Raw genomic sequence first — 26,077 nt, 5'->3', positions numbered from 1 at the left:
ATCATCACTCACTAGCATTGCTCTATATATTCTCTGCCTGTTCCTAAACGCCACTAACCACTTTCAAACTGTCTTTCAATTTTGGGTATGTCATTATAGGCAAGTTTTCTATAGGCAATTTTGGTTGTATGCCAAAGTATATAGAGCTTAATGGGCCTGTGATTATACTGTAGGTGAAACCTTCTCCCAAACTTCCAGGAAATGTAAAACTTTTCAAATAGCGGAAAGACACGCTTACAACACGTTGCACCTGGCCGCGTCGTGATCTTGTAAATTGGCTTTTCGGGGTGCGGCAAAGTGTACAGAAGGGCTTAAGTGGTTTTATGCAGCACATAGTTGTTATCTGGTTCAGATCAACCATTGGACGGTAGCATAGCCATGTGGTATCTATCTATATGGTGTGACCGACCGCTATAGGGCTGGCTGTCACCATCATGACATCCTAATTGTCATACCAATCATTTCGATGTATGGTTTAATTGTGTTTTTGGCACATTGGAACACATACATTTATAATATGACATTTTCTCTTTGACTTTTGTAAACAAAAAATGTCACAAGGAAGATTATGACAGATAACGGAAACCTACGCAGAAACGATTGACAATGATCGGTACCTATAATCAAGATAAAAGCTGTACAATGGCCAAAACAGGTCAAGCATTTAATAATGTTATCTACTCTCAGCTCACAGCAGATTAATTCATACAGGTGAACGGAAACTATTCTGACAATTAAGGCAGAATAATTGCCATTACTGTATGTCAAATAATTAAGGTCACTATGTAATAATTGTGCCAGACCTTAAGGCCTATAGTGAGTGCAGAACGGATAGAGAGCATTGTGAAGGACATGCACGTCGGATACAAGATGCGTTCATGAAGCCAGGCAGGGCACACTGTGATGCGTTCATGAAGCCAGGCGGGGCACACTGTGATGCGTTCATGAAGCCAGGCGGGGCACACTGTGATGCGTTCATGAAGCCAGGCGGGGCACACTGTGATGCGTTCATGAAGCCAGGCGGGGCACACTGTGATGCGTTCATGAAGCCAGGCGGGGCACACTGTGATGCGTTCATGAAGCCAGGCGGGGCACACTGTGATGCGTTCATGAAGCCAGGCGGGGCACACTGTGATGCGTTCATGAAGCCAGGCAGGGCACACTGTGATGCGTTCATGAAGCCAGGCAGGGCACACTGTGATGCGTTCATGAAGCCAGGCAGGGCACACTGTGATGCGTTCATGAAGCCAGGCAGGGCACACTGTGATGCGTTCATGAAGCCAGGCGGGGCACACTGTGATGCGTTCATGAAGCCAGGCGGGGCACACTGTGATGCGTTCATGAAGCCAGGCGGGGCACACTGTGATGCGTTCATGAAGCCAGGCAGGGCACACTGGGGCTCCATCTCGACCTCACGCCAAGCTCAATCTGCTCCGGTGCCTCTCAGGAGCAGGAGGACTACAGTAGAGGACTATAGTAGAGGACTATAGTAGAGTAGAGTATCGTTGCCTTCGTGTGCAAACTCCATATTGTCCAAAACGTTTCGATCTTGTGCTACTTTTGACGCTTTTGTGTGTCGCTGTAGTATGGTGTAGTAAGGTGCTATTTTACGGAATAAAATGTGGATATATGAGGTTTCTGCCAGACAGCGACGATGAAGGGAAAAGACACTGGTGCAGGACATTTACGTCGAAACGTTGTCACGTAACTTTTGCCTGTGAATAAAAATGTAGTTTTCTCCATTGCCCTCTCCTTCATGCAGTACAGACAGGCATCTAGACAGTGCGCCGTGTCACTGGCGACCCACTGTGTGTGTGTGTGTGTGTGTGTGTGTGTGTGTGTGTGTGTGTGTGTGTGTGTGTGTGTGTGTGTGTGTGTGTGTGTGTGTGTGTGCACCTGCTCATTACACTCATCGTCATGTTGCACACACACACACACACACACACACACACACACACGCACACACACACACACACACACTACTGGCACTACCACTCTTTGGCTCACAGTTGGCATGTGCATTTTCTCATGCACTCTCAATCTCTCTCTCTCTCTCTCTCTGTCAGTCACCCATTATTTCTCTCTTGCGTTCTCAATCTTTCTCAATCAATCTCACTCTCTCTAAATCTCTCTTTCTCAATCTCTCTATATTATCGCACGCACACACACACACACACACACACACACACAGCACGCCACTGTTGCCTCTCTCTCACTCCCTGCGTACTTCCTGGCTCAGTAAATGGAGGGGTTGTCACGGTAATATCAGGGCCTCTTGTTGCCGGGAAACTGGCGCTGCATTAATTGTGTGTATACAGACTGTGTAAAGGAGTTGGTTGTTGGCAGTTGGAGGTCAGTGTGTGTGTGTGTGTGTGTGTGTGTGTGTGTGTGTGTGTGTGTGTGTGAGACACAAGCCTCTGCTTTAGTTCACCCTGCAATCTAAATGACTTGGAGCCCTCATCAAGGCAGCTGCGTGTGTGTATGTGTGTGTGTGCGTGTGTGTGGGTGGGTGTCCACCCACAGCACTGATTCTTCAGTTCAGTTCAGTTTGTATTTATTTCCAGCTGTTTTGGACAACAGAGTTGAACAATCACCAGGGAAACAAGGAAAGTCCAAGGCACACATTGTCAAGTCCATTTGACCATTAGCCCATTTTGGTGTTTTAAACATTATGTTATAATTTACCTATTGAAAAATAGCAGATCTACAAGCTCATAGCGTGCCACCCAATCGCGCGCTACTAGCTTGTAGGTCTGCTATTTTTGAAAAATCGTGAAAATATTTATTTCAGAAAACTGGAGGATTTAGAAGATTTTTTTTTTTTTTTTCAAGGTCAGGCCTAAATTAGGTTAGAAAGTGTCCAAGATGCTGGAAAGGGAGAAGCGTGATGCTTATCGAGCCCTACCCCCTGGCTAATTTAGCAATACATTAATTAATATAATGATAATAATAATGATAAATACAATAAAGTTGTCAAAATACTTTAAAGGACCACTTCACCACTTTTCATGATATATTTTGCACACATTCATACAGCATACCCTCCCATATGACCCTCGCTCTCTTTCACGCACACTCACAATAGAGGGTATGTGCGCATGCATACAGTGAATGGAAAATTGATTGGCAAATTGATTGGCAAAGTGAGTTTAACGTCATTTAACATTGTTTAATCTAATGCAATCAGACTTCAAAATAAATATGATCTACAAGCTCATAATGTCGCAGACCTCACACTGCGATGTGTTGTGAACGCTTATAGATCTACTATTTTCAAAAGGAAATCGCCCTATAATGACGTGCTCAGAATAGGGACTCCAGGCTAAATAGTAGTTAAGCTGTTTTTATTTTTTGTCAAATGTTCCAACCATGGCATGAGATTAGATTATTTCTTCTAATGCTTTTTTGTGTAACCCCAATCACTGCTGTAGTGCTGCTGTGTGCGTGTTTACGTGTGTATCATTGTCCAGTGGACTCAGAAAACCCCTGGATAGATAGATAGATGAAAAGAAAACACCGGAACATAATCTCTCTCTTTTGTTGCATAAATGGATTGGGCAGTGGAGCTCAGGTCTGCAACTCAGAGTGTACAAATAGACCCTTTCTGGGTCCATTTGGTTCCATTTGTATGAGTTGCTTGGAATGAAAAGGTTAGAGAACCACTGGGATAGGTCATGAGTGGCTAGGTAACCGCTAGGTTACAGGGTTATAGGTTCCCTCTTGGGACGCTCAAAGTTAAAATGTGTGCCCCCCTCTCCTCCTCCTCCTCAGGTCACGCCAACGACTTCCTGTTCACCAAGCAGGGCCGGAGTCCTGTCATCGAAGGAGTGAATGACACCCAGGAACTCTGTTCCACCCGCAAAGCCCTCAGTCTGCTGGGTAACGCGCACACACACAACACACACACCCCATCATCATCATCATCATTTTTCGACCGGAAGTGATCTTTCTGTCTGTTGTGTTGACAGTCAATAAGACATTGATCAATCATTGGTATGAGGACGAGTGTTAATGATCAGTTATTGTGTGTACAATGTGTTACTGCATGCTCTTGTTCCGTTTGATAGTTTTATGATATTTTATAACTGTGAAATGTGGGAATAGCCTTGCAGCAAGAGTATGGAGTCAGACTCCCATTGGCTTAGGCGTCGTTTCAGAGTATTGGGTCAGACTCCCATTGGCTTAGGGGCGGCCAATCATCATCACTAGGTCGCTAGGAGCTGTTATATGCCAGGTTTTCACCTGGCAAAAAAAAACGTTAACCGGGGATATTTGATAGGTGTGTTGTGAAGCTTCTGATTCACCAGCCAACCAGCCAGTAGACAGATGTCAACAGTTAAACTGTTTAATTGCGTCAAGCTTTGTGCGGCATGAATGCGTGGTTTGTTTGCCGTCGGCAGTGCTAGAGGTTCTTATGTCACCTGACTACAGTCAAGCAGCTGTTCAGCTCAACTCATTCCTTTCCTGTGTAGACTATATGGAGACGAGGTTGTGTGTTTGTTTGTGTATTTATTTTTATTTTTAACGTGGTAGAATTAAAGGAACGAATGAATGAAATGTAAATGTGACGTGTTGTACACAGTTGTATTCCCACTCCAGCACAGGGGTTTAAAAACGTTTATTACATGGCTTGGTTGAATGCTTGATTCTGATTGGTCAATCTCTTAATTCAGCGGTGAGTTATCTCATCATAATGACCTCTGCCTAATCAAACCCTCTGAGCACCAGGTGTTCATGTTTTGGGTCAATGTATTAATTTATGTTAGGTAGCCATGTAATAAGCGGGATAATATCTGGCAGTGGCTAGGTGGACATTGTCGGGATATAATTCACCTTCAGGGAGTGTAACGTGTGTGTGTGTGTGTGTGTGTGTGTGTGTGTGTGTGTGTGTGTGTGTGTGTGTGTGTGTGTGTGTTGCGCAGGTATCAGTGAGTCCAACCAGATGGGGTTGTTTAAGGTCCTGGCTGCCATCCTCCATCTTGGCAACGTGGACATCAAGGACAGAGATTCAGACAGCAGCACCATCCCTGTGAGGACACATCATACACACACACACACACACACACATCATACACTTAGTGTTTTAACAGTCACACTCACACATCATACACGCTGTTTTAACACAGTGCTTCTCAAACTGTTTTCGTCTCGAAAAAAATTGTGGCATTTTATCATGAACATTCGTGAGGTCCAATTATATGAAGCTAAGTTGAAAAGTAAATCCCCCATTTGTAAGGAACATGCATTTGTGGGATGAGTAAGTAATCTCTGCCAATGAGCAGCTGTGGCTCAGGAGGTAGAGCAGGTCGTCCAATGATCCGTGGATCAGCGGTTCGAATCCCGGCTCCTCCTGTCTACATGTAGAAGTGTCCCTGGGCAATACGTTGAACCCTACATTGCCTCCAGTGGTTACCACCACTGGTGTGTGAATGTGGGAAGTGAGGACGCTGGCGTCGACTGTTCGCCGCTTCACCTCCCAATGAATGAATGAATGGACCATTGAAAAGTGCTTTGAGTAGGCATAGAAATGCAATGCATTACCAAACACCTTATTCTGCTGTTGCTATTGACTGTCCCCTCTTTATTTATGGAGGTTTGGAAAAACCTCCATAAATAAAGTGGGGACTCGGGCCAACATGTGTACGCTAACAATTATGGTAAGATTAGTGGAACTGGAGGTCTGTTAGAATGGCCAATACAAAGCACGTTTTCTTAAATCGTTTTTTTAACATTTAAAAGGGAATTCTGACGTGGAGTGCCGTTAATAATAACGAGATCCTTCCCCCCCCCCCCCTGTCTGTCTGTCTGCGTCAGCCAAACAACATGCACCTGACGGCGTTCTGTGAGCTGGTGGGCGTGTCCTACCAGGACATGTCCCATTGGCTGTGCCACAGGAAGCTGAAGACGGCCACGGAGACGTACATAAAGACCATCCCGCGGCTGCAGGCCACCAACTCGCGCGACGCTCTGGCCAAGCACGTCTACGCCAAGCTGTTCAGCTGGATCGTGGAGCACATCAACAGGGCGCTGATCACCAACGTCAAGCAGCACTCCTTCATCGGAGTCCTCGACATCTATGGGTGCGTGTGTATTATTACTTTACTGTACTGCTTCTTTTTATATCTTATCTATAAATGCACCGAGTCTCTGTACGTGTATACGTAATCCACGTAACTCGAGAACAGTTCGCCCCCAGGCAACCTCAAATCCGACACATGCGTTCCACACCCCCACAGGGATTGTATACTGCCCGGGCTCTGCCCCTGCCCGGGCTCTGCCCCTGCCCATGGTCCATAGTAGTATAATAGCTGGTCTGCTAATATTTGGGCATGGCTGAGACAGAACTCCATAAACTGGCCTGTTCTGACATCACAACACTCCATATTTGCCTAACACAGAACTCAGGACATATATTGGAATAAAGGGACACAGAGAGACACATACAGAAAGCTCCATATATGGGCATAAAAGGGACACGGACAGATGGGTGGAAACGGGTACTCTCATTTCTGGTTGTCCAGAACCAGCACAAAAGCCTCATTTGGCACGCTTGACAAAGAACTCCATATATGGGCATAAACGGGACACATACAGTACATAATAAGTGGGTTGGGCATGCATTTCCGGTTGTCCAGAACCAGCACAAAAGCCTCTTATATCTGCCCGGGCTCTGGACCTGATCACTCCTACAGTATATCTCCATATGGATCTGGCCTGTTCTGACACCGCTCTAGTTATTAAAAGAAACAATTAAAATAGTGAAAATGGCTGACTCTCCGTGTTTGTAGATCGTCTATTTTCACTAGTACTTTTGTAACGACCTTTTATGGAGTCTATAGAGGCTAAGTAAGGATTAACACACGGTACCACAAACACGGGTAACAGGTTACTGAATTAATAATGAGGTATAATAAAGTATATAATGCATGATAAAGTCGAGGTTACAGAAACTGAATAGAAATGTTAAAAGGGAAAGCGTATATCGTCGGGGAGGCCAATGCCAAACATGCTCAACAAAACTCCACCCTACCTGAAAAGGAAAAGAGTTAAGCTACAGCAACCCAAACATTCTAAACCGCCCTTATTAAACATAAACAATGTAAAAAAAGAGATAATTCAATTAAATGGCAGCACACACGTACCAAGCTTCCCTCGTCTTTTCACTAAGTATTAAAGATACCGTAAGCACCAAGCATTATGGCATGGGACACAGCCTACACACTACAGACTCAGAAAACATGCAGGGATGAATGCTAGCTACAAAACAGGGTCCAGCACATGGAGGTGACGGATGGCAAAAGGACTGAAGAGGATATTTTCCCAGTAGTGGCGTGGTGTCCACAGTCTCACACACTGCGTGTGTGACTGCGTGCGATTAGCTGTTGTGGACGTCAGTTGAAGTCCTCCAGGTGGTCTGTGTTTGGTGTCCTGTCATTTCCATCTGTCATGTCCTGATACAGCCAGGAGGAGGGACAGTTGTTCTGTCCTGGCATTTAGCATGGCAATATAAATTAGGGGTGTCAAAAAAAAATCTATTCAAATTAGAATCTCGATTCCCGTGATTGAACGTGATTCATATTTTATTTTTCCTTTTTTTTGTTACATTTATAGGGGTTTTCACTACATGGTGTTTGTGATATGAAATGTAAGCTTACCCTAATCACAGTAAACTGCATGTCTTCAGTCATTTTCAAGTTACTGTAGTATAGTCACTTCAGTTGGCTGGAGTAGATTGTGATGAAATCCCATGTATTGAATCGAGAATCATTTTGAATCTGGAAAAAAATGCTTTAGATTTGTTTTTTTGTTTTTTTTGGAGTTGAATCGAAACATGACCCTAATAATCGGAATCGAATCAAATCGTGGGACATCCAAAGATTCACAGCCCTAATATAAACCCAGCTGCCACTGGGGGACTAAAGGGAAAGGAGAAGTGATACAACAACACTAGACTGGCGTACAGTATGTGGGTGTCATGTTCATGTCGGGGATGTGAACACAATAGTTCTGGTAAATTCAGTAAACGGTGACAGTGACACCCTGCAAGAGTGGCAACAGCTTGTTGACGCCTCATTGTTTATTCTTTCCATCCTTTCTGTCTCTTCCTCCCTCCTTCCTGCCAGGTTCGAGACGTTTGAGATCAACAGCTTTGAGCAGTTCTGTATCAATTACGCCAATGAGAAACTCCAGCAACAGTTTAACATGGTGAGGTGTGTGTGTGTGTGTGTGTGTGTGTGTGTGTGTGTGTGTGTGTGTGTGTGTGTGAAAGGTTGGAGTTAAACATGCTTGCATTAAAAGATTTGCACAAACATTAAAAAAATGCACATCTACAAGCTCATAGCGCAGCGCGAAGTGACACTCGTATATCTGCAATTTTTGAATAGCTCAAGTATTAAATGCGGTTAAAGTGGTTAAAACGATTGTGACACTATATTTACACATTTTGCTGGGGACCCCCTGGTACCCCCACTTTTAGAAGTGTACTACTGTTAGTAGTGTACCACAGCATATTGGTTTCAGCTGTCATTAAAGTCTAAAGCTGAATGCTCTGATTATATCAGAGTGATAATGTGATTACGTGTTTGGTCAGTAATCAGTATTGAAAATGTTTAGGTATCTTCTCTTAATGTGCATCATAATGGCTTTCATCATTACATTTCGGAGTGGGGCTGTACAGTATTCGTACGTCATTGAAGAACATCTACATTTATTTACCTTGAGCAAATGTAACTAATTATGTCAAATAAGCAAGTGTGAATGCATTTTGCAATACGTCGTGATGCCGTAATGTTGCATACATAAATAGCTAACTGTGTGTGTGTGTGTGTGTGTGTGTGTGTGTGTGTGTGTGTGCAGCATGTGTTTAAGCTGGAGCAGGAAGAGTACATGAGGGAGCAGATTCCGTGGACTCTGATAGATTTCTACGACAACCAGCCCTGCATCAACCTGATCGAGGCCAAGATGGGCATCCTGGACCTGCTAGATGAAGAGTGCAAGGTTATACCTTATTATTGATACTTTTGACATGAACATGACATTATTAGGTTACATTTGTATGCTGTCGAGCAAAAACCTCTTATATCCATTATTTGTACTTAAATGAATGCCCCACTTGATCAAACTACTGCGTCACACAAGTATCGAAAGTATAGCAGATCCGCAAGCATTTCTTTATTTGGAAAAAACTAACCGTTTTGGACATATCCTCCATTTCCACCCGACAGACGATAAACACAATCTTTGCTAAGGAAAATGTGTATAGACGTCCTTTCTAATCAAACCCCAGGGAGGCCTTGGACGTGTATACATGTTTTTAGGGCTTCTTTTTTTATTATAAAACAAAACATAATTTATTTTTTTGGTTTGGCCTCTCCTTCTGCACCGTACGAGAAGCGAAGACCGTACGGTGGACGCCATGTTGCTCCATGGAAGGAAAGAAACATGCGCAGTTGAGACCAGGAAGTTGTACAGAACATGCCCAGATTTGTGCATGCATGAAGATAATAGATACAAAAGTCACTATCTAAGGAGGAATCTAAGACGTGCGTGTGCGCGTGTGTGTGTGTGTGTGTGTGTGTGTGTGTGTGTGTGTGTGTGTGTGTGTGTGTGTGTGTGTGTGTGTGTGTGTGCGTGTGCGTGTGTGCGTGTGCCCGTGCAGTGACCTGCATGGGCCAGATGGAGCAGCAGTGTGTGTATGTGGGTTGTGAGTGTGTGTGTGTGGTGGAAAATGTGCATTGGAGTCAGTGAGTCCATCTGTTCCTGTACGCCTCCTTGCTGCTTCAACAGTCTACCTGTTAATACTGCCTCCAACCACACTGCAGCAACAAAACATGTACAACACACCCACACCATCATCCACATTGATTAAATCAGCTGTGGTTTTCAACCAACTTCACATCAAGGCCCATTATTTATTTGGCAGAGCCACGTTTGAGCACCATTTGATGAGATTTAGCCTCTCAGACTCAAAACAAAGGAATGTTTTTGTTGTCGTTGATTTTCTCTACAATTCCATGCTTTTGGCAATCAAAATTCTTCTACTGTACATTCTCTAATTGTGTAGACGTCATGTAAATGAAGTAATGCAGATGTTTAACAGTAATTGAACTCTTGAGAGCGTAAAATTAAACCAAATGGTTTAGTTCCTGTACGAGTCGTGAAGTTAGACACTTCCGGCAGTACGTAGTTCTTTACCAGGCTTTATTTCTTGATGTGAGATACAACTGTGAACGAGGTTCAAAGACCATTCTCTTGGTCTGATGTCTTGTTTTGTATGTGGTCTGCATCACAGACTGTCGAAAGAAGAAAATTCAAATTCAGAAGTATACTTTTGCTATTTTCGATACTTTTGTGTGTTAAAGTCCGGAAAAAAACACAAAAGTTAAAATATGGAGATAAGAGGTTTCTGCCCCCCGACAGCAGCAATTACCAATAATTCTTGAATGGGGTCACCACAGTGACGCAGTTAGTAGTGCAACATCACAGACTTGTTTCTGGCTATGTACAGCATATACAGTATGTTGCAGTATGCAGTGTTTTAAGCATTATGATATACTTTAGCTATTGAAAAATAGCAGATCTACAAGCTCATAGCGCGCCACCGGGTGGCGCGCTACGAGCTTGTAGGTCTGATATTTTAGAAAAATCGTGAAAATGTGGCGCAAATTTGGAATATATATTTTTTCAGAGCTCAAATCTTTGATTCTGGGGAGGTCCCTGTAACAACATATTTTCAGATGGGGGTCGGCGGCCAATTACATATAATTTTTGGGGTCCTTGACATGAAATATTGAGCACCACTGAAACATGGGTACTTAAGAAAACTGGAGGAAATTTAAAGACATTTTTTTAATTTCGACCGTCAGGCCTAAATGGGTTAACCGCAAGCTGGTGTGCGTTAGCAGATGATTAACATGCACTTGGTGCTTATTATGGTGTGTGTGTGTTGCAGATGCCTAAAGGTTCTGATGACTCCTGGGCCCAGAAGCTTTACAACACCCATCTGAAGGTCTGCTCCCTGTTCGAGAAGCCCCGCATGTCCAACCGCGCCTTCATTATCCAGCATTTCGCTGACAAGGTGAGCTGGAATATGTGTGTTGTGGTGATGAGTGCACGGTACTGTGTGTACATGTTGGTGACCAAGGTCGCGTGTCCGTGTTAGTCCGGTACTTATGGGGTTTTGTTGGCCATTTTTATGGCAAATACTGGAAAATATAATTCCCATCCTTTCTCTATATCTCTCTCTTGTGCATTCTGTTGCTCGCTCGATCTTACTCTCACAGTCACACACACACACACACACACACACACACACACACACACACACACAAACACACCACAGACACACTTTCACATAGCAGTACGCAGAGCATTATGAAGAGCTTGCTGTTACATATTGTTGTTACTTAGGCTACGTCGTTAAATGCACCTGTTCGACGCTCATTAAAAATGGATGTGTCCGCCTGGCCGTCTTTGTGTTTTATGCCAGATGTCCAGTCAGTCTGGAATCCTAGCGTGACCTGTGGTTGACACAGCCTCACATGACATTGACTTTGTAGTTTGTCTCCTCTTTGAAAAAGCAAGTACTTTAATTAGTTATGTTCCTAACAAGTACCAAGTTTAAAAAAAGACTGCAGTGAACTTTTTTTTTACTCTGCTTTCTTGTTTTTTCTTTGACATGGAAATGTTTGAGAACCACTGCCTTACATGAACCGCTGTTAGTACTCGGTATCCGTCAAGGAAAATGAATCCAGTACACCTTCATTTGTGAAAAGAAACTCATTATCACATCATGCATTTCAATCAGTAGTTTGTATTATTTTTGTTTTGTTTGTTTCCTCCTCAGATCAAATCATAGTTCTACAATATCCTGTTTGTTAATGTTGGTGATTTTGTGTTTTTGTGGCTTATGGACTACCCATATAACCCATTGGGATCTATTGATTCCGATTCTGCTTATCGATTCCCTGTTTCGGTACCAAAAATGTTGTTTTAGATAACAAAAATATAATCATTCAGTGTTAACTGAAGTAAATATTTACTATCATTAGTATTTAATTATTTGTATTGGTATAATACCTGAGATAGAGCCAAAGCTGAAAAATGTTGTCCTGAAAATACCGGTTTAAATTAACCTAACGCTATCTAAAACATTGTCAACTTTAAGAAATGTATATATAAAAAAGAAAACTTCTGAAAACTTTCAATACCCACGCAACCCTAGTTGTGGGTTTTGTTAATTGTGTGTGTGTGTTTATACTTTAACGTTTCCTGTGTTTATGTGGTTGTATTTGTTGGTGTGTGTCCATTATGTTGTCCATTATGTTGTATGTTGGTTCCCATCATGACAACCCTCCCTCCTTCCCCGCCCAGCAGCAGGTAAAACACAGAGCTTTCTGCCAACGCAGGGAGAACCTCTGTCTCTCTACCTCTCTACCTCTCTACCTCTCTCTCTCTCTCTCTCTCTCTCTCTCTCTCTCTCTCTCTCTCTCTCTCTCTCTCTCTCTCTACTAGTGACCACGATTGAGCCTCTGTGTGTGTGTATGCGCGCACACATGTGTTTTGTGTCTGTAATATACCTGTGTGTGCCTACATGCAAGCACTTGCACTAAACGTTTTATTTTTGTTTGTTTTTTTGCATTCGTATTGGAAGGTGTGTGTGTGTGTGCGTGCGAGTGTGTGTGCGCGCGCGTTTGTGCGCATGCAGGTGTGTGCGCGTTTGTGCGGTGTACTAGAATTTCAGATGTGAAATATATTCGCTGCACCTGTTCTTCCAACACACAAGTGTGTGTGTTGTGTACAACTGTACATGTGTCTGATATGATGTAATATAGTGCAACAGGCTTCACAGCCCCTGATGAAGTGATAGTTGACCTAGTATTTCTGGTCTATTTAAAGGTACTTAGTCTCAGTTTACATAAAAATGGGACCGTGGCCACAGTGGGCTTTCCCAAACTTGCGGTCGGGACCCTTTGCGGGGTCCTATCTGTAAATGGGCCCCTTGTGTTCATCGACTGATGTCTAAAGATGACAAATGAAGGACAGCAGGACAGTATCGGTGCTTAAACCATCATGATGTTACTCATCACCGGCTAGCTTACAACAAGAACTTCCACCATCACAAAATGCAATGACTTTTGAGTGCAGTTCACGGGACTACACAGTTTATCTGTAGCTTTAACGCAGTGATTTTCAGTCAATGGGACTCATTCACTAAGCTACATGCTGTGTGTGTGTGTGTGTGTGTGGTAAGCTTGCAGATTTTGGAGCGCGAAGTGCAAGTTGAACTTGGCACTTCTCACTTAATGTTGGATGTTCCGGTTGTTGGTATGATGTGAAATTGGGAGCGTGGAACAATCCAGTACTCTACACATAAATGTGCTTTTGAATGACACACAGGTGGGATTCATCGTCCGATACGTCGCTTTACCCAGCGTTTCGTGAATCGCTCGTCGGTCTGTACTTATTCCTGTACAATAAAACAACACTAAAATATAATTTTACGAAGAGCTTTGTGAATAAGGCCCAGCGTCATAATAACATGTCCTCAGTCATTACCAACTGCATTAGGTACAAAGTAGATTCAATGCACATATAGCTACCTTCACAACTTAACTTGTAGTGTAAATTTGGTTTCTTTTAGAGGTCAGCATGTCTTTCTCGTGGCTTTTAACTTTAACGCTACTGCTCTGCACCATTATACTTATACTCTGTATGGCATTGGCTGCTAAAGTCAAGGCCTTCAGTTTTTCAGTTCCAGTTTTCAGTTCAAGGAGGCGAATTTTGTGACAATCTACCACCAACTGTGTCCATCCGTTACATCTTTTAACCCATTTAGGCCTGACCTCAAAATTTCCAGTTTTCTCAAATAAATATTTTCACGATCTTTCAAAAATAGCAGACCTACAAGCTCGACCTTGACCTTGTAGACCCGCTATGACCTTGTAGATCTGCTATTTTTCAATAGCTAAATTATAACATAATGTTTAAAACACCAAAAGGGGTTTCCGCTCAAAATGGGTTAAGGTCCAACTAAAAGGATGGATCATGGACACTCAAACATGTAAACATTTTTTTAGTAGGCTAATATATATTTTTATGTGCTCATTTATAATGCTGCTTGTTTTTTGTATGGGGACGGATGGAAATTAGCATTCTTGCTAAATCTGGCATATTGCATATTGTATTGTATGTGTGGTGTTCATCGGTATGTTCTGTCCTCCAAATAAACACTTAACAGAATACACTAGTAATAGTAGATATTCTATTTTAATATTATATAGTAGCCTAATTGCATTTGTCATATTAGCAGTATAATACATTTTCAGAAGCACATTCCATAAAGCCCTATATTTCATAAAAGTAAAGGTTAAAGCTGGTTGGAACTAACGCAACAAAAAGTAAGCTAATGCTTATGCTCCAAGGCTTTAAAACACGGGTTCCCAAAGTGGGGTTCAGGGACCCCTGGGGGTACTTTAGGGAGTTCCAGTGGGTACCTAGCTCAATTAGAGATAGAAACCAAATGGACCCTTATGGGTCTGTAACTCAGAGAGTGTACAAATGGAACCAAATGGACACTTTAGGGTCCATTTGGTTCCATTTGTACACTCTCAGAGTTAAATTAACAGTGGTTTTACAATATAAATTGGGGTACCAGAGATAGAAATGCCATAATGCGTGTGAAACTGGGGGTCCATGAATTTAATGTTTCGGAAACACTGCCGTAAAAATCCTCTCTTATCGGGGTCACTGGCATAATGTTTTCAAATGGGGAGTCCGCGTGGCCTAATACATGTTGATTCGGGGGGTCCTTGACACGAAAAGGTTTGGGAACCACTGCTTTAAAATATATTTGTCAAGGTTCCTTATACACACCATATAGTGGACTTGACGTTTCGAGCCTTGAAACGTTCTATTGTCACTATATATACCTCGGTCCGGCACCTGGCTTTTAAGTGAGCGGATGTGTGCGTTGCTTCATTGTACTTTACTGTTGTTGTTTTACAGACGTTGGTTGCCTTATTGCATGTGGTGTCCTGTGTTGTTGTTGTCGTTGCCCCACAGGTGGAGTACCAGTGTGAGGGCTTCTTAGAGAAGAACAAAGACACAGTCAATGAAGAGCAGATCAACGTACTGAAGGCCAGCAAGGTGAGTAGAGATAATATGCAGTACTGTAGTATACGTGTTGTAGATGAGATGGAATGTGTACAAAAATGTATTAATAGATTTACAGTAGTTTTGGCAGGAAAGGGGGAGAGAGATGGGGGGGGGGGGGGGGGGGGGAAGACACGCAGCAAGGGTCGTCGGGATCGGGACTCGAACCTGCGGCACCTGCTGTCAGGCTGGATTACCAGCCTAGGTGCCTGGACCGCTCAGCTGGCCCAGGCCTGTGAATTATTTTGTAACTAAGAATTTGTTCTTAATCTTGCCTGCCTGGTTAAATAAGGGTTACAATTACAATGTAGGCATTTAGCAGATAATGAATCCAGAGTGATTTACAGTAAGCAATACATCAAATACAAATAAAATAGTCATCAAGGATCATTATACATTAAAAAAGGTCTTCCTTTATATGCTCAGAATAGGGACAGTCAGGTTGAACGCTATGTCCCACCATGAAAATGTAAAAACTCAAATGTACAGAACCAAGTAAATAATGTCAAAATATGCATTTAATGGCCAGTGTTAGTGAGATAGCACCCCCTGCTGTCTGTGTGAAGATGGTGCTAAAAGGTGACATCTTCATCGCAGGCAATGATAGCATGGTTTAGTGCCTTTTGTAAGAACTACAACGCACACACACACACAAACACACACACACACACACACACACTGCAGTATGATGTTCACAAATGCCTTACTGTATGTATGACTGTTTGTGTTGTAGACCTCATGAAGAGCAGACATGGGTAAGGGTTGAAGTGCAGTCTCACAGTTACCTATAACCTCTAACACCACCTCCTAACAGACGCACACACACACACACACACACACACACACACACACACACACACACACACACACACACACACACTAAAATGGTAATGACCTTCTAATGAGTCTTATAAAATATCAAGATATTGTGTGTGTGTGTGTGTGTGTGTGTGTGTGTGTGTGTGTGTGTGTGTGTGTGTGTGTGTGTGTGTGTGTGTGTGTGTGTGTGCGTGTGTGCGACCTAGTTATGAGAACCACCATGTGTTAAATGTCACTGTATTACTGGTGATGCTCTCACAACTGGCTGTTTTCGACTGCGAAGGGAATCTTCCAGAATCTGAAACGTTCAGGTGATGGAGTTAGCACTGCCCTCACCCGGAGTGGGGCCCAAAGTAGGTTCTGAGAACCTTATGTGAAAGCACTGCCCCCACCCGGAGTGGGGCCCAAAGTAGGTTCTGAGAACCTTATGTGAAAGCAGAACAAACCAGAACCTGTGAAATACGTCCCACGATGCTCTGGGACAGTGCATCCAGACTCAGAGCAACTTAATTTGTCAAGAACTCATTATCCCATCATGCATTTCGGATTTCACCTTTTGTTTTTCTTCTTCAGTTAAAATCATAGTCCTATATATATAGTTTTGCAATGTTGGTGATGATGATTTTGTGTTTTTTTTTTGTGTGTGTTCCTGAGTTGTATACCGGCGTTTTCTTTATTTTGATCCTTTCCTGTGTTTTAATGTCATTGTGTTTGTTTCCGTGTGTCCCCATGTTGTCCATGTATGTTGGTTCTGTCCTCCATCATGACAACCCTTCCCCGCCAGCAGAAGGTAAAACACAGAGCGTTGTTCTCCCCAACGCTGGCCCGCCTTCAGCTGTAGCTCTCGCTGTCCATCTTCTTCTGTCTCAGTTTCTTTTTTTTCCCCCTGTTCGTTCTCTCTCTCTCAAGACTCTCTCAAGACATTGCCTGACTGCACAATAACATTTCCAGGGGATTGAAGTGATTGGTGTGTGTTTGCACGTGTGTGTGTGTTGCCCCAGGCTTGGCCGAGCATCTATCTATACGGACACAATAATTGTGTCCGTATAGCCCGGCTTCCCTTTACGAAACAAGGCCAATTATTGGCCTTGTTTCGTAAAGGGAAGCCGGGCGGGGAGGGCGGTCTAAAGACCTATTCATAGTTGAGTTTTTGGCTTCGGTGTTGATTAAAAACAAAGAAGGGCTGGGCAGAGAACGGTGGTTTTCTCTTCACCGCAGCTCAGTGACGTCGTGTTGTAGTTGTCGGTGATATCGGTGGTCACCTCATCACCGAAAACTGGACTATGAATAGGCCTTTAGTCACCGTCTGTGCTAGCGACTCATATGGGCTGGGATATTGACAGCGGTGGTGTTGAGCGAGAGGAATAGGACGGGTGGCGCTACGTCCTCCCGGTGGGGGCACCTCGCTGGCAGGTGAGGCTGTAGGGCACCACAGTAGTGGAAACACAGACATGTGTGAAGAGGGATAAATGGGATAAAATAATTGTCTTCTGACTTAACAAAAAAGACAAACCTTTCAGGGGACACACAGTGGCTATGCCACAGTAAGCATGAAGCACAGATACAGGTAAGAGTAGAGAGACAGACACAAACGGTATAGGTAACGATACTTAAATCAGAATCAAACATCACAGGTTTACATGTGTAAAGAAGTGGGTGAAATACAGAAAATGGAGAAGAGATAGAGGAAAGAGCAAGGAGAGTTTATACATCTAAGTTTCATGTATGTACATGAGGCTAGAGATGATGGTGGTGCAACAATAAAGGTGAGGTTAAGGCTAATGGAAACCGATGCAGATACACAAGATAACAATGTAATAATATTTCAGAGGAGAAAAGGCAAGCGGGAGACGGAGGAACAAGAGCATTTGTTTTAGCGTTTTCGGTTCATTTGTTTTTGCGAGCCGCGCTGCAGTGAGCGAGCAGCTTGTGAACAACACACGCGGCTGTGGGTTCATGCTTGACGCAGCTGGAGGGAGCGAGGGTGGGCAGGGAGGGGATGCACAGCGTGACAGAGCTCTGTGCATAGCAGGAGGAGCTCTGCTCGGGGGGGTTTCACAGCATGGCAGCAGCTCCGCACACACAGAAGGAGGACCAGAATGCAACAGGGGTCAGCATCTGGACCAAAGCCTTCCTCCCATATAAACCTTATAGGGCTTATATGGGACAACATGTGATGATGTATGACGCCATTGGTTCTCAGCGTCGGCTTCCGGGGACCACCGGTGCGCTTCGAAAAACAGTGGACCCTTACAGGTCTGTAACTCGGAGGACTCCCAGTTTTTACTTCAGTAAAAGTATCAGTACTGAGAGGAGGAGGAAACCACCTAACTCCATTTTTGAGGTTTTTTCGATTTGCATAAATCAGTGCTATATTGAACACCCTTTACGTCTGTGCGTTGGTTAAAACAATATTGAACCAATGAAAAGTAGTAAAAAGTGCTTGGTACAAAACCTCTTTGTTTTCAAAATATAGGCTAAGATTTTCTTCAATTCCTGAAAAATGAACATTTTAGGGTGGTTTCTTCCTGACGGCAGAGATATATTTGGTTCCATTTGTACACACTCGTAGCTGCAGACCCACAAGTGTCCGCTAGGTGGTCTCCGGATCGACGTTGACAAACAGTGTCGTACCGTACGACGTCTCAGCTGACGTTGGCCCCGGTGCGAAGCACGTACTGTATAGGGCAGGACTTTATCTCATACTGATACCATGTTGTGAGTTTCCATTCATATACATATATGACAGTGGTGTGTGTATCGTCATATATGTCATATTCTTTATTTTTAATAATAACATTTATTACTTTTTTTATAACCTCTTTGATGACTGATTTTAATTTTTTAACCAATACAAATCTGCCAGTGACTAACCACTAAAAACAAAGGATAAAAAACCTTTGCAGGACGTTTCAGTTGCACCTTACATAATCCTACTGATTTCAAAGATTGGTACTGAAACAGAAACTAATTGTTTGCACCTGCAGTCATGCTTTGTATGCATACCGGTGTGCACGTATTCATGGTAAGTACTAAGGTTGAGAGGGTGTTTATTAAAATAGGATTTCATAATGAAGACATTAATTCATAAGACTCTAATAAGATGGTATTTCACTGAAGCAGTTAATTGCATTATTGATTTACAACAAAAAGAAACACTGTCTATAATGCCTTTCCTTTCCAGTGGCCAGTAAGTTAATTCGTATAATTAATTAGTATAACTAATTGACTTACTAGAAGCTCCAGCGCCACGGAGAATGTAGAATGATGTTACCATAGGTGCGTGTCACTGTTTGATGACGTTGTGTAGAGTGGTCGTATTGGGGGCGAAAGAGGTGGCTGAATAATGCATTTTATATTAACCGTACAATATGTGAAGACATTGAGGGCAGGGTTTAATAACCCTAGAACCTTGGCAGAGTACTTGTGAATAGTCTGTGGAAGTGTGGAGGCAAGTGGAGCGCTGGTAAGCTCGGCCCAATAGCAACCAGACACCGTGTCGGCACTATTATGATTCTGGTAGTGGGATTTCTATGCAGTGAGTCCATGCCTACCAGTCACTGTTGTCTGTCCGTCTGCTTGCTGCTGTTCCCAGTTTAACCTGCTGATGGAGCTGTTTCACGACGACGCCAAGGCCATCAGCCCCACCGGTCAGGCGCCGGGGTCTGGGGGACGCACGAAACTCAGTGTCAAACCCGACAAGAGCCGGACGGGGACCACCAGCAAGGAGCACAAGAAGACCGTTGGCTGCCAGGTAGAGTAGTTACAGTGAATACCGGATGATGAAGCCCCGGTGCTTGCCCGTTTTTTTCCTCCCGGAATTGTCACCAGTGAGGGGGATAACTTTGTAATATGCTATTGGCTGTTTGTATTCTTTTTGGAAAAATATAAAAAAGATACTCCTGTAGAAAGGCTATATTATTTTACTTATATTAACAATTTAGTATTATTTAGTATATGTAAGGTTTTGCACACTCAAATGGTACCTCGTCAGATAATCCTCACATATCCTACAACAACTTCTTTGAACAGACTTCAATGTAGTAGCTTTTCCTAAATTATATTTGTACTTAGGCTGTTCTGCTGTCATGAAAGTTTATAGTTAGAGAAATTCAAAGTCCAGCCGTCTGCTGTCCAGCCTCTCCCACCCCTCACTGGGGAACATTCTGGGAGGAAAACAGAAACGGGGCGAGTCATCTTGTTACCGTTACAGTAACCTGCTGTTTTATTGCTCTTAAAGCAGTTGGTGCGCTGGTGCTAAAACTTTTTCATGTCAAAGGACCAACATAATTAACTGTATTTGGCCGTGGACCCCCAACTGAAAATATGTCGTTCCAGGGACCACCCAGAACAAATATTTGAGTTAAACATTCACTGACGCTGCCGAACCCGAGTTACCCACGTTTTTTTCTTCTTCTATTAATCCAGAAGTAATCCACCGCTCCACCGAGTACTTGCCTCCCCGTCGCTAGACAATGCTTGCTTCCGCCGTGTAACGCCATTGAAATGTTTCCGCTCCGTATATGCTGCGGCAGATGCAAAGCTACAGTCTACCATTTATTGTCAAGGGGAAGCCAGCGACATGAAGATGCAAAGATGCATCCGACGTTTGTATAGCTCCTGTGAATGCTACAACAGCTACACATACACGGTGTAGCTCTGCATCTTTTGATCTGCCCGTGTGAACGCAGCATGTGTTACCGCAAGATCGATATTTTGCCGTAAACACGGTGAACAAGGACAATGTCATAACCTCCCAGGGTATAGTAAGTAAGTAAGTACATTTTATTTATAGAGCACTTTTCAAAACAAAGTTACAAAGTGCTGTGCAGTAAAAACAACAATATAAACAATCAAGTTAAAACGAGGCACAAAGGAGCAAACGCAACAAAGAATAAGAGGCTCTTATTCTTATTTATGTTTCTGCTCTTATTAAGAGCAGAAACATAAATTGACAACAATGACGGTCAAAATAAAAGTTTACAAGATAAAATGTAACCTAAATAAGTGAGTTTTTAACAAGACCTTGAAACCTTCAACAGACTCTGCATTTGTAATTGAAAAGGGCAGGGCGTTCCACAGTGTGGGAGCAACCACTGCAAAGGCCTGGTCCCCCTTGGTTTTCAGTTTGGTCACAGGAATATTCACGAGGCCTTTGTCAAGAGGACCTGAGAGGTCTTACATTTGGTTTTGCCACCAGTAAGTCTGTGATATAAACTGGGGCTATATAGTGTGGCTACGAGCCACTATATTACCCTTCTTATTGTGTACCCTTCTTCTTATTGTGTTGTTTGATGCAGTGATGACTGTCTATGATACTGCAACCAATTTGCCCTTCGTGGGACTTACTAACTAAACCTTGAACCTAGCCAGTGACATCACAGGGCTATAAAACTACAAGCTACATTTCAGGGAAGAATGCTTAAGTTTTATGGCTGCCATTAAGACCTGTGTCTCGTGGCGGCGAGACACAGCGTCATTTATAATGGGAGGAGGACATTTTGAGCAACAGCACCCGGCCCCACCTCTTTTGATTTGTCACTGTCGGGTGCGGAAACCTTGTATGTCCAAAACTTTCAGGAGTCTAATGAAAGAAATCGCTGTAGTATGATCAAGCAGGGACGTTATTTACGGAAACAAACACACAAGGGTAGAAATTATGCCGACGTTATATTATATACCACGTGTGTGGTTGTTGATGATGGTCATAATGGCGGTCCTAACCCTGTTCTCTCCTCTTCCTGTAGTTCCGTAACTCTCTTGCGATGCTGATGGAGACACTGAACGCTACGACGCCTCACTATGTGCGCTGCATCAAGCCTAACGACTACAAACTGCCCTTCTCGTGAGTTCTCTCTCTCTCTCTCTCTCTCTCTCTCTCTCTCTCGGAATTCTCCTACAGTAGGCTTTGGGATTATGTTCATTGGTAAACAACGCAAGTTTAGATGTTCATATCCCAAGCCATTTAAGGCAGCTGCTGGTCCACAAGAAAACGATAGTAAAACATAGAAGGAGCTACAGTTCTGCACACCGGTGTTCCCTTTAAGTGCACTTTATCGTTCCCTGCACCAGCAGTGACACTTCGCCAGACTCATGGTGGCTCAGGCTGATGAAAAGCATTACACACATATGTGTGTAATGCATTAAGCACTACCGATGGAGGAAACGATAAAATGCACTTGAAAGCACAATACAGTGTTCAGACTTTATTTTTATTTTGTTCACTGTTGACCTTTTACACGTGTGTGTGTACTTTTGTTTTGTGTGTGTGTGCGTGTGTGTGTGTGTGTGTGTGTGTGTGTGTGTGTGTGTGTGTGTGTGTGTGTGTGTGTGTGTGTGTGTGTGTGTGTGTGTGTGTGTGTGTGTGTGTGTGTGTGTGTGTGTGTGTGTGTGTGTGTGTGTGTGTGTGTGTGTGTGTGTGTGTGTGTGTGTGTGTGTGTGTGTGTGTGTGCAGGTTTGATCCAAAGCGTGCAGTACAGCAGCTCAGAGCCTGTGGTGTCCTGGAGACTATCCGCATCTCAGCTGCTGGATTCCCATCCAGGTAGGGGAACACTCATGTTTAAACTTCAAAGGTAATAGCGCTTGGAAAACGCTCAAACTGGGACTATCTAGACTAGAGGAATGAAGTCGTAACAAGGTTTCCGTAGGTGGAACCTGTGGAAGGGTCATTAGGCCTATACCGTTTCTGTGTTGTGTGACCGTGTCGAGTCAAATTAAGCCGCAGGCTCCAGTCCTGGTGGTGCCCTTCCGTCACCGTCGCTTTGCAACCACACTCCCCCCGGAACCCAAAGACTTTGGTTTCCCGGGCGCTGCCCGGTGAGACATGGGTGTATCGCCGCCGGAACGCAAGTCGGCATAGTTTATGGTCGCGGTATCTGATCGTCTTCGAACCTCTGACTTTCGTTGTTGATTAATGAAAACATTCTTGGCAAAATTAATGCTTTTGCTTTTGTCCTCCCATTATAACACACTGTTACAAGCAGTGTTTGTTTACGTTGGTGATGGTGATACCTGTATCCATTGTCAATTGCTACGTGTGTGTGTGTGTGTGTGTGTGTGTGTGTGTGTGTGTGTGTGTGTGTGTGTGTGTGTGTGTGTGTGTGTGTCTGTGTGTGTCTGTGTGTGCGTGTGTGCGTGCGTGTGCGTCAGGTGGACCTACCAGGAGTTCTTCAGCCGTTACAGAGTGCTGATGAAACAGAAGGACGTTCTTCCTGATAAGAGGCTGACCTGCAGGAACGTTCTGGAGAAACTAGTAGAGGTCAGAGGATCATGGATATTGAATTAGTTATCCCATTTTATTTTAAAGCTATGTCAGTCGTGCCGTGAGGATATTCCAAGTGGGCCCCCAAGTAATTGGCAATTATATTACAGATTGTAATAATAACAGAGCGCCGAGGTCTGACGTAATATACACTTAATGAACTGTGTTCCAAAAAGAAACAATCCTGGCGGTTTCACTCATATGGATATGAAGAATCAACCGACGGCGAGACACCGCTAGTGTTATTGTGCACTAACCGCTTATTTGTAAAATATTCGCCAGAAACGGACTGTATCAAATATGAGTGTCTTTGACTGTCGTAAACGATACAGAAACACCTCCCCGACAATATTGCAGAGACAGTTTGTTTATTTTTGGACCATAATTCTTATGAGACGATTCTAAGATGACCCTCTTTATTTTTTAGAGAAGTTACAGGACTTCGGTACTCTCTAACATTAATACGTAAAATAATACGTATATGTAAAAAAAGAAAAAAACGTATTTTCTTCTTTGAAAGCTTTAAAAATGTGTTTTCATCATGATACTGCTAAATACTTAAAGTATACTGTGTTAGTTCCATTTATCCAAGCCGGTACACAATCGAGTGATTGATAAACATGCTATAAAAAATGCACGTTGGATTCAGAAGATATATTTTTTAATTTCAACGTCAGGCCTAAATGGGTTCATGCTCTCACTCTCTGTCTCTCTCTCTCTTTGTCTCTCTCTCTCTCTCTGTCCTCACTCCTCAGGACCAGGACAAATACCAGTTTGGTAAGACCAAAATCTTCTTCCGGGCCGGCCAGGTGGCCTACCTGGAGAAGCTGAGAGCGGACAAGCTGCGTGCCGCGTGCATCCGCATCCAGAAGACCATCCGCTGCTATCTGGCGCGCAAGAAGTACCTCCGCCAGCGTCAGTCCGCCATCACCATCCAGAGGTTCACCAGAGGATACCAGGCCCGCCGGTAAGCAATAATATAGGCCACAGCGCCTGCCAATAGCAGATCTATACAAGCTCATAGCGCTCCACCGAGTGGCACGCTAGGAGCTTGTAGGTCTGCTATTTTTTTTAAATCATGGAAAATGTGGCGCAAATCTTTGAATATATATTCTTTCAGGGGCGAACGTTTTTTATCTCGAATGATTTGATTCTGGCACATGGGAGCACATAATATGAAAGAGAAAGAAGAGGAATCAGGAAACACAGGTTTTAAATCAGGAACACTCTGTGTATAATATCCCAGTTCTTTTGTATTATGTGCTTGATGATGTCATGGGCATATGTGCTATACTTGGTAGTGAAATGGAAGTTTGGAACTGTCAGGATTTGTGATAACGGGCAATTTCTAGTAGAGCTTTAGCATGGTTCAATGTATGGCTTTTAATATAGCCCCTCTGTGTAAATCTCCATGTTTTGTGTTGTTGCTCCAAGTCATGATCATGCAGGATCACATATCCTCCGTAGTCTCTGAAACTGTCCAAAAGGTATATTGGAGAATAGAGACTAGAGGGATGGAAGCTGTCTAGTCTTAGGATAGTTTTGTGATCACTACTTTTCCTAAAGATGGACGTCTGTATAATTATATCACCGTTGGCATCCTTTCATATCCTCAAGTCTAGAAAGTAAATGTCCGATTGGCTACAATATACTCCAAGGTCAGTCACACATAAGTAATCGTATGTATTTGCCGTACCATTCATTTTTATCTTGTCCCAGAAAGGATAGGTTTGACTGAAGATGACTTGTTCCTCCTATAGGCCCAGGAAGAGTCGTGCCTAGCCCCCGTGGCCGTCCATTTTTCCTGTCTGTAGAGTTGGTCCTTAAATAGAAAGACATTGTTTTTGAGTGTCCACTCTGCTAAGGAATGACACAATAAAGTCACTGGGGGGGGGGGGGGGGGGGGGGGGCAGGTTGTCCTCAGGTCTTTGTTGGAAATAGTGTGTAATTATGATAGGTCCCTGACTGACTAACCAGCAGGCTCTTTCTGCCTTGTTCTGCCCCGGTTCCGCCCTGGTTCAACCTTTATGGTTGTTTGTTAGGGACGGTGGTTGCTCGGGTGGCCGGATGGTAACCTCAAGGTTGCCAGTTCGAACCCTGTGGGCTCCCCCAGAGTTAGTGTCGAAGTGGCCTTGAGCAAGACACTGAACCCCTAATTGCTCCTGATGTGCTGGTTGGTGCCTTGCATGGTGCCAAAGTGTCAATTAGTGCTTCAAGGCCCTCCCTGTGATTAATGTTGGTGTATATTACTGTAAAACCTCTTGAAGATATAATGATCCTTACTCCAAACCACTGTGGCGCCTCCCTTTATCGGCCATCTTAATTTTTACTACTGTACCAAGTTGTCGTCGTTCTGCAAGTCCTAAAATAGCCTGGTTCTACTCCTTTGTGAGGTTGAATTTCCGTTATCTTCTGGTCCCATCCTGGAAAGGGTTTTCCACATCATGCGCTACTATTTTCTTGGAAATGCGTTCAAGCAGGCATTATTACCATGCTTTAAAATGGAGGTTCTTATAGCTTATATAACTTAAACAAATGCTTTTTTGCTTTGAATTTGTTTGCGGTGTATGTTGGGGCAAAAGGTACCGGTAGTCCTTTGATCTGACGTTGTACCTGATATATGTTTCACCGTCTGGTGCGCTGTGTGGTCAGGGTGCTGTGTAGCTGTACCGGTCCTGGTTGTCTGAATGGAGATCAAAGGTTTCTGCCCTGGCGACAGCGACATAATGATAATTTATTTATTTATATACTGTAGCACATTTCTAGACATGGTCACAAGGTACTTTACAGAACAGGGTAAAACACGTCAACAACATAATGAAAACTACAGGGTAAAAGACAACA

The 26,077-nt window shown here is 43.5% G+C and overlaps 1 protein-coding gene across 1 annotated transcript in view; it reads left to right on the top strand.

Moving 5' to 3' along the window:
* Window positions 1–26,077, top strand: part of myo5aa (myosin VAa) — a gene marked incomplete at its 5' end in the record, with an annotated part of 102,549 nt that overhangs the window by 36,397 nt on the left and 40,075 nt on the right. Inside the window, 12 exons of the mRNA XM_080771121.1 lie at window positions 3,772–3,879; window positions 4,923–5,029; window positions 5,815–6,080; window positions 8,124–8,205; window positions 8,857–8,997; window positions 10,952–11,077; window positions 15,064–15,147; window positions 19,568–19,726; window positions 21,720–21,817; window positions 22,427–22,513; window positions 23,122–23,230; window positions 23,989–24,200. Coding sequence (XP_080627247.1) covers window positions 3,772–3,879; window positions 4,923–5,029; window positions 5,815–6,080; window positions 8,124–8,205; window positions 8,857–8,997; window positions 10,952–11,077; window positions 15,064–15,147; window positions 19,568–19,726; window positions 21,720–21,817; window positions 22,427–22,513; window positions 23,122–23,230; window positions 23,989–24,200 — 1,579 coding nt within the window. The remainder of the gene's footprint in view (window positions 1–3,771; window positions 3,880–4,922; window positions 5,030–5,814; window positions 6,081–8,123; window positions 8,206–8,856; window positions 8,998–10,951; window positions 11,078–15,063; window positions 15,148–19,567; window positions 19,727–21,719; window positions 21,818–22,426; window positions 22,514–23,121; window positions 23,231–23,988; window positions 24,201–26,077) is intronic.

Source organism: Protomyctophum bolini (genome assembly GCF_963924005.1).
Source record: "Protomyctophum bolini genome assembly, chromosome: 1".
NCBI lineage: Eukaryota > Metazoa > Chordata > Actinopteri > Myctophiformes > Myctophidae > Protomyctophum > Protomyctophum bolini.
Note: the sequence above shows the minus strand (reverse complement) of the source record. Positions and strands in the feature narration are given on the sequence as shown.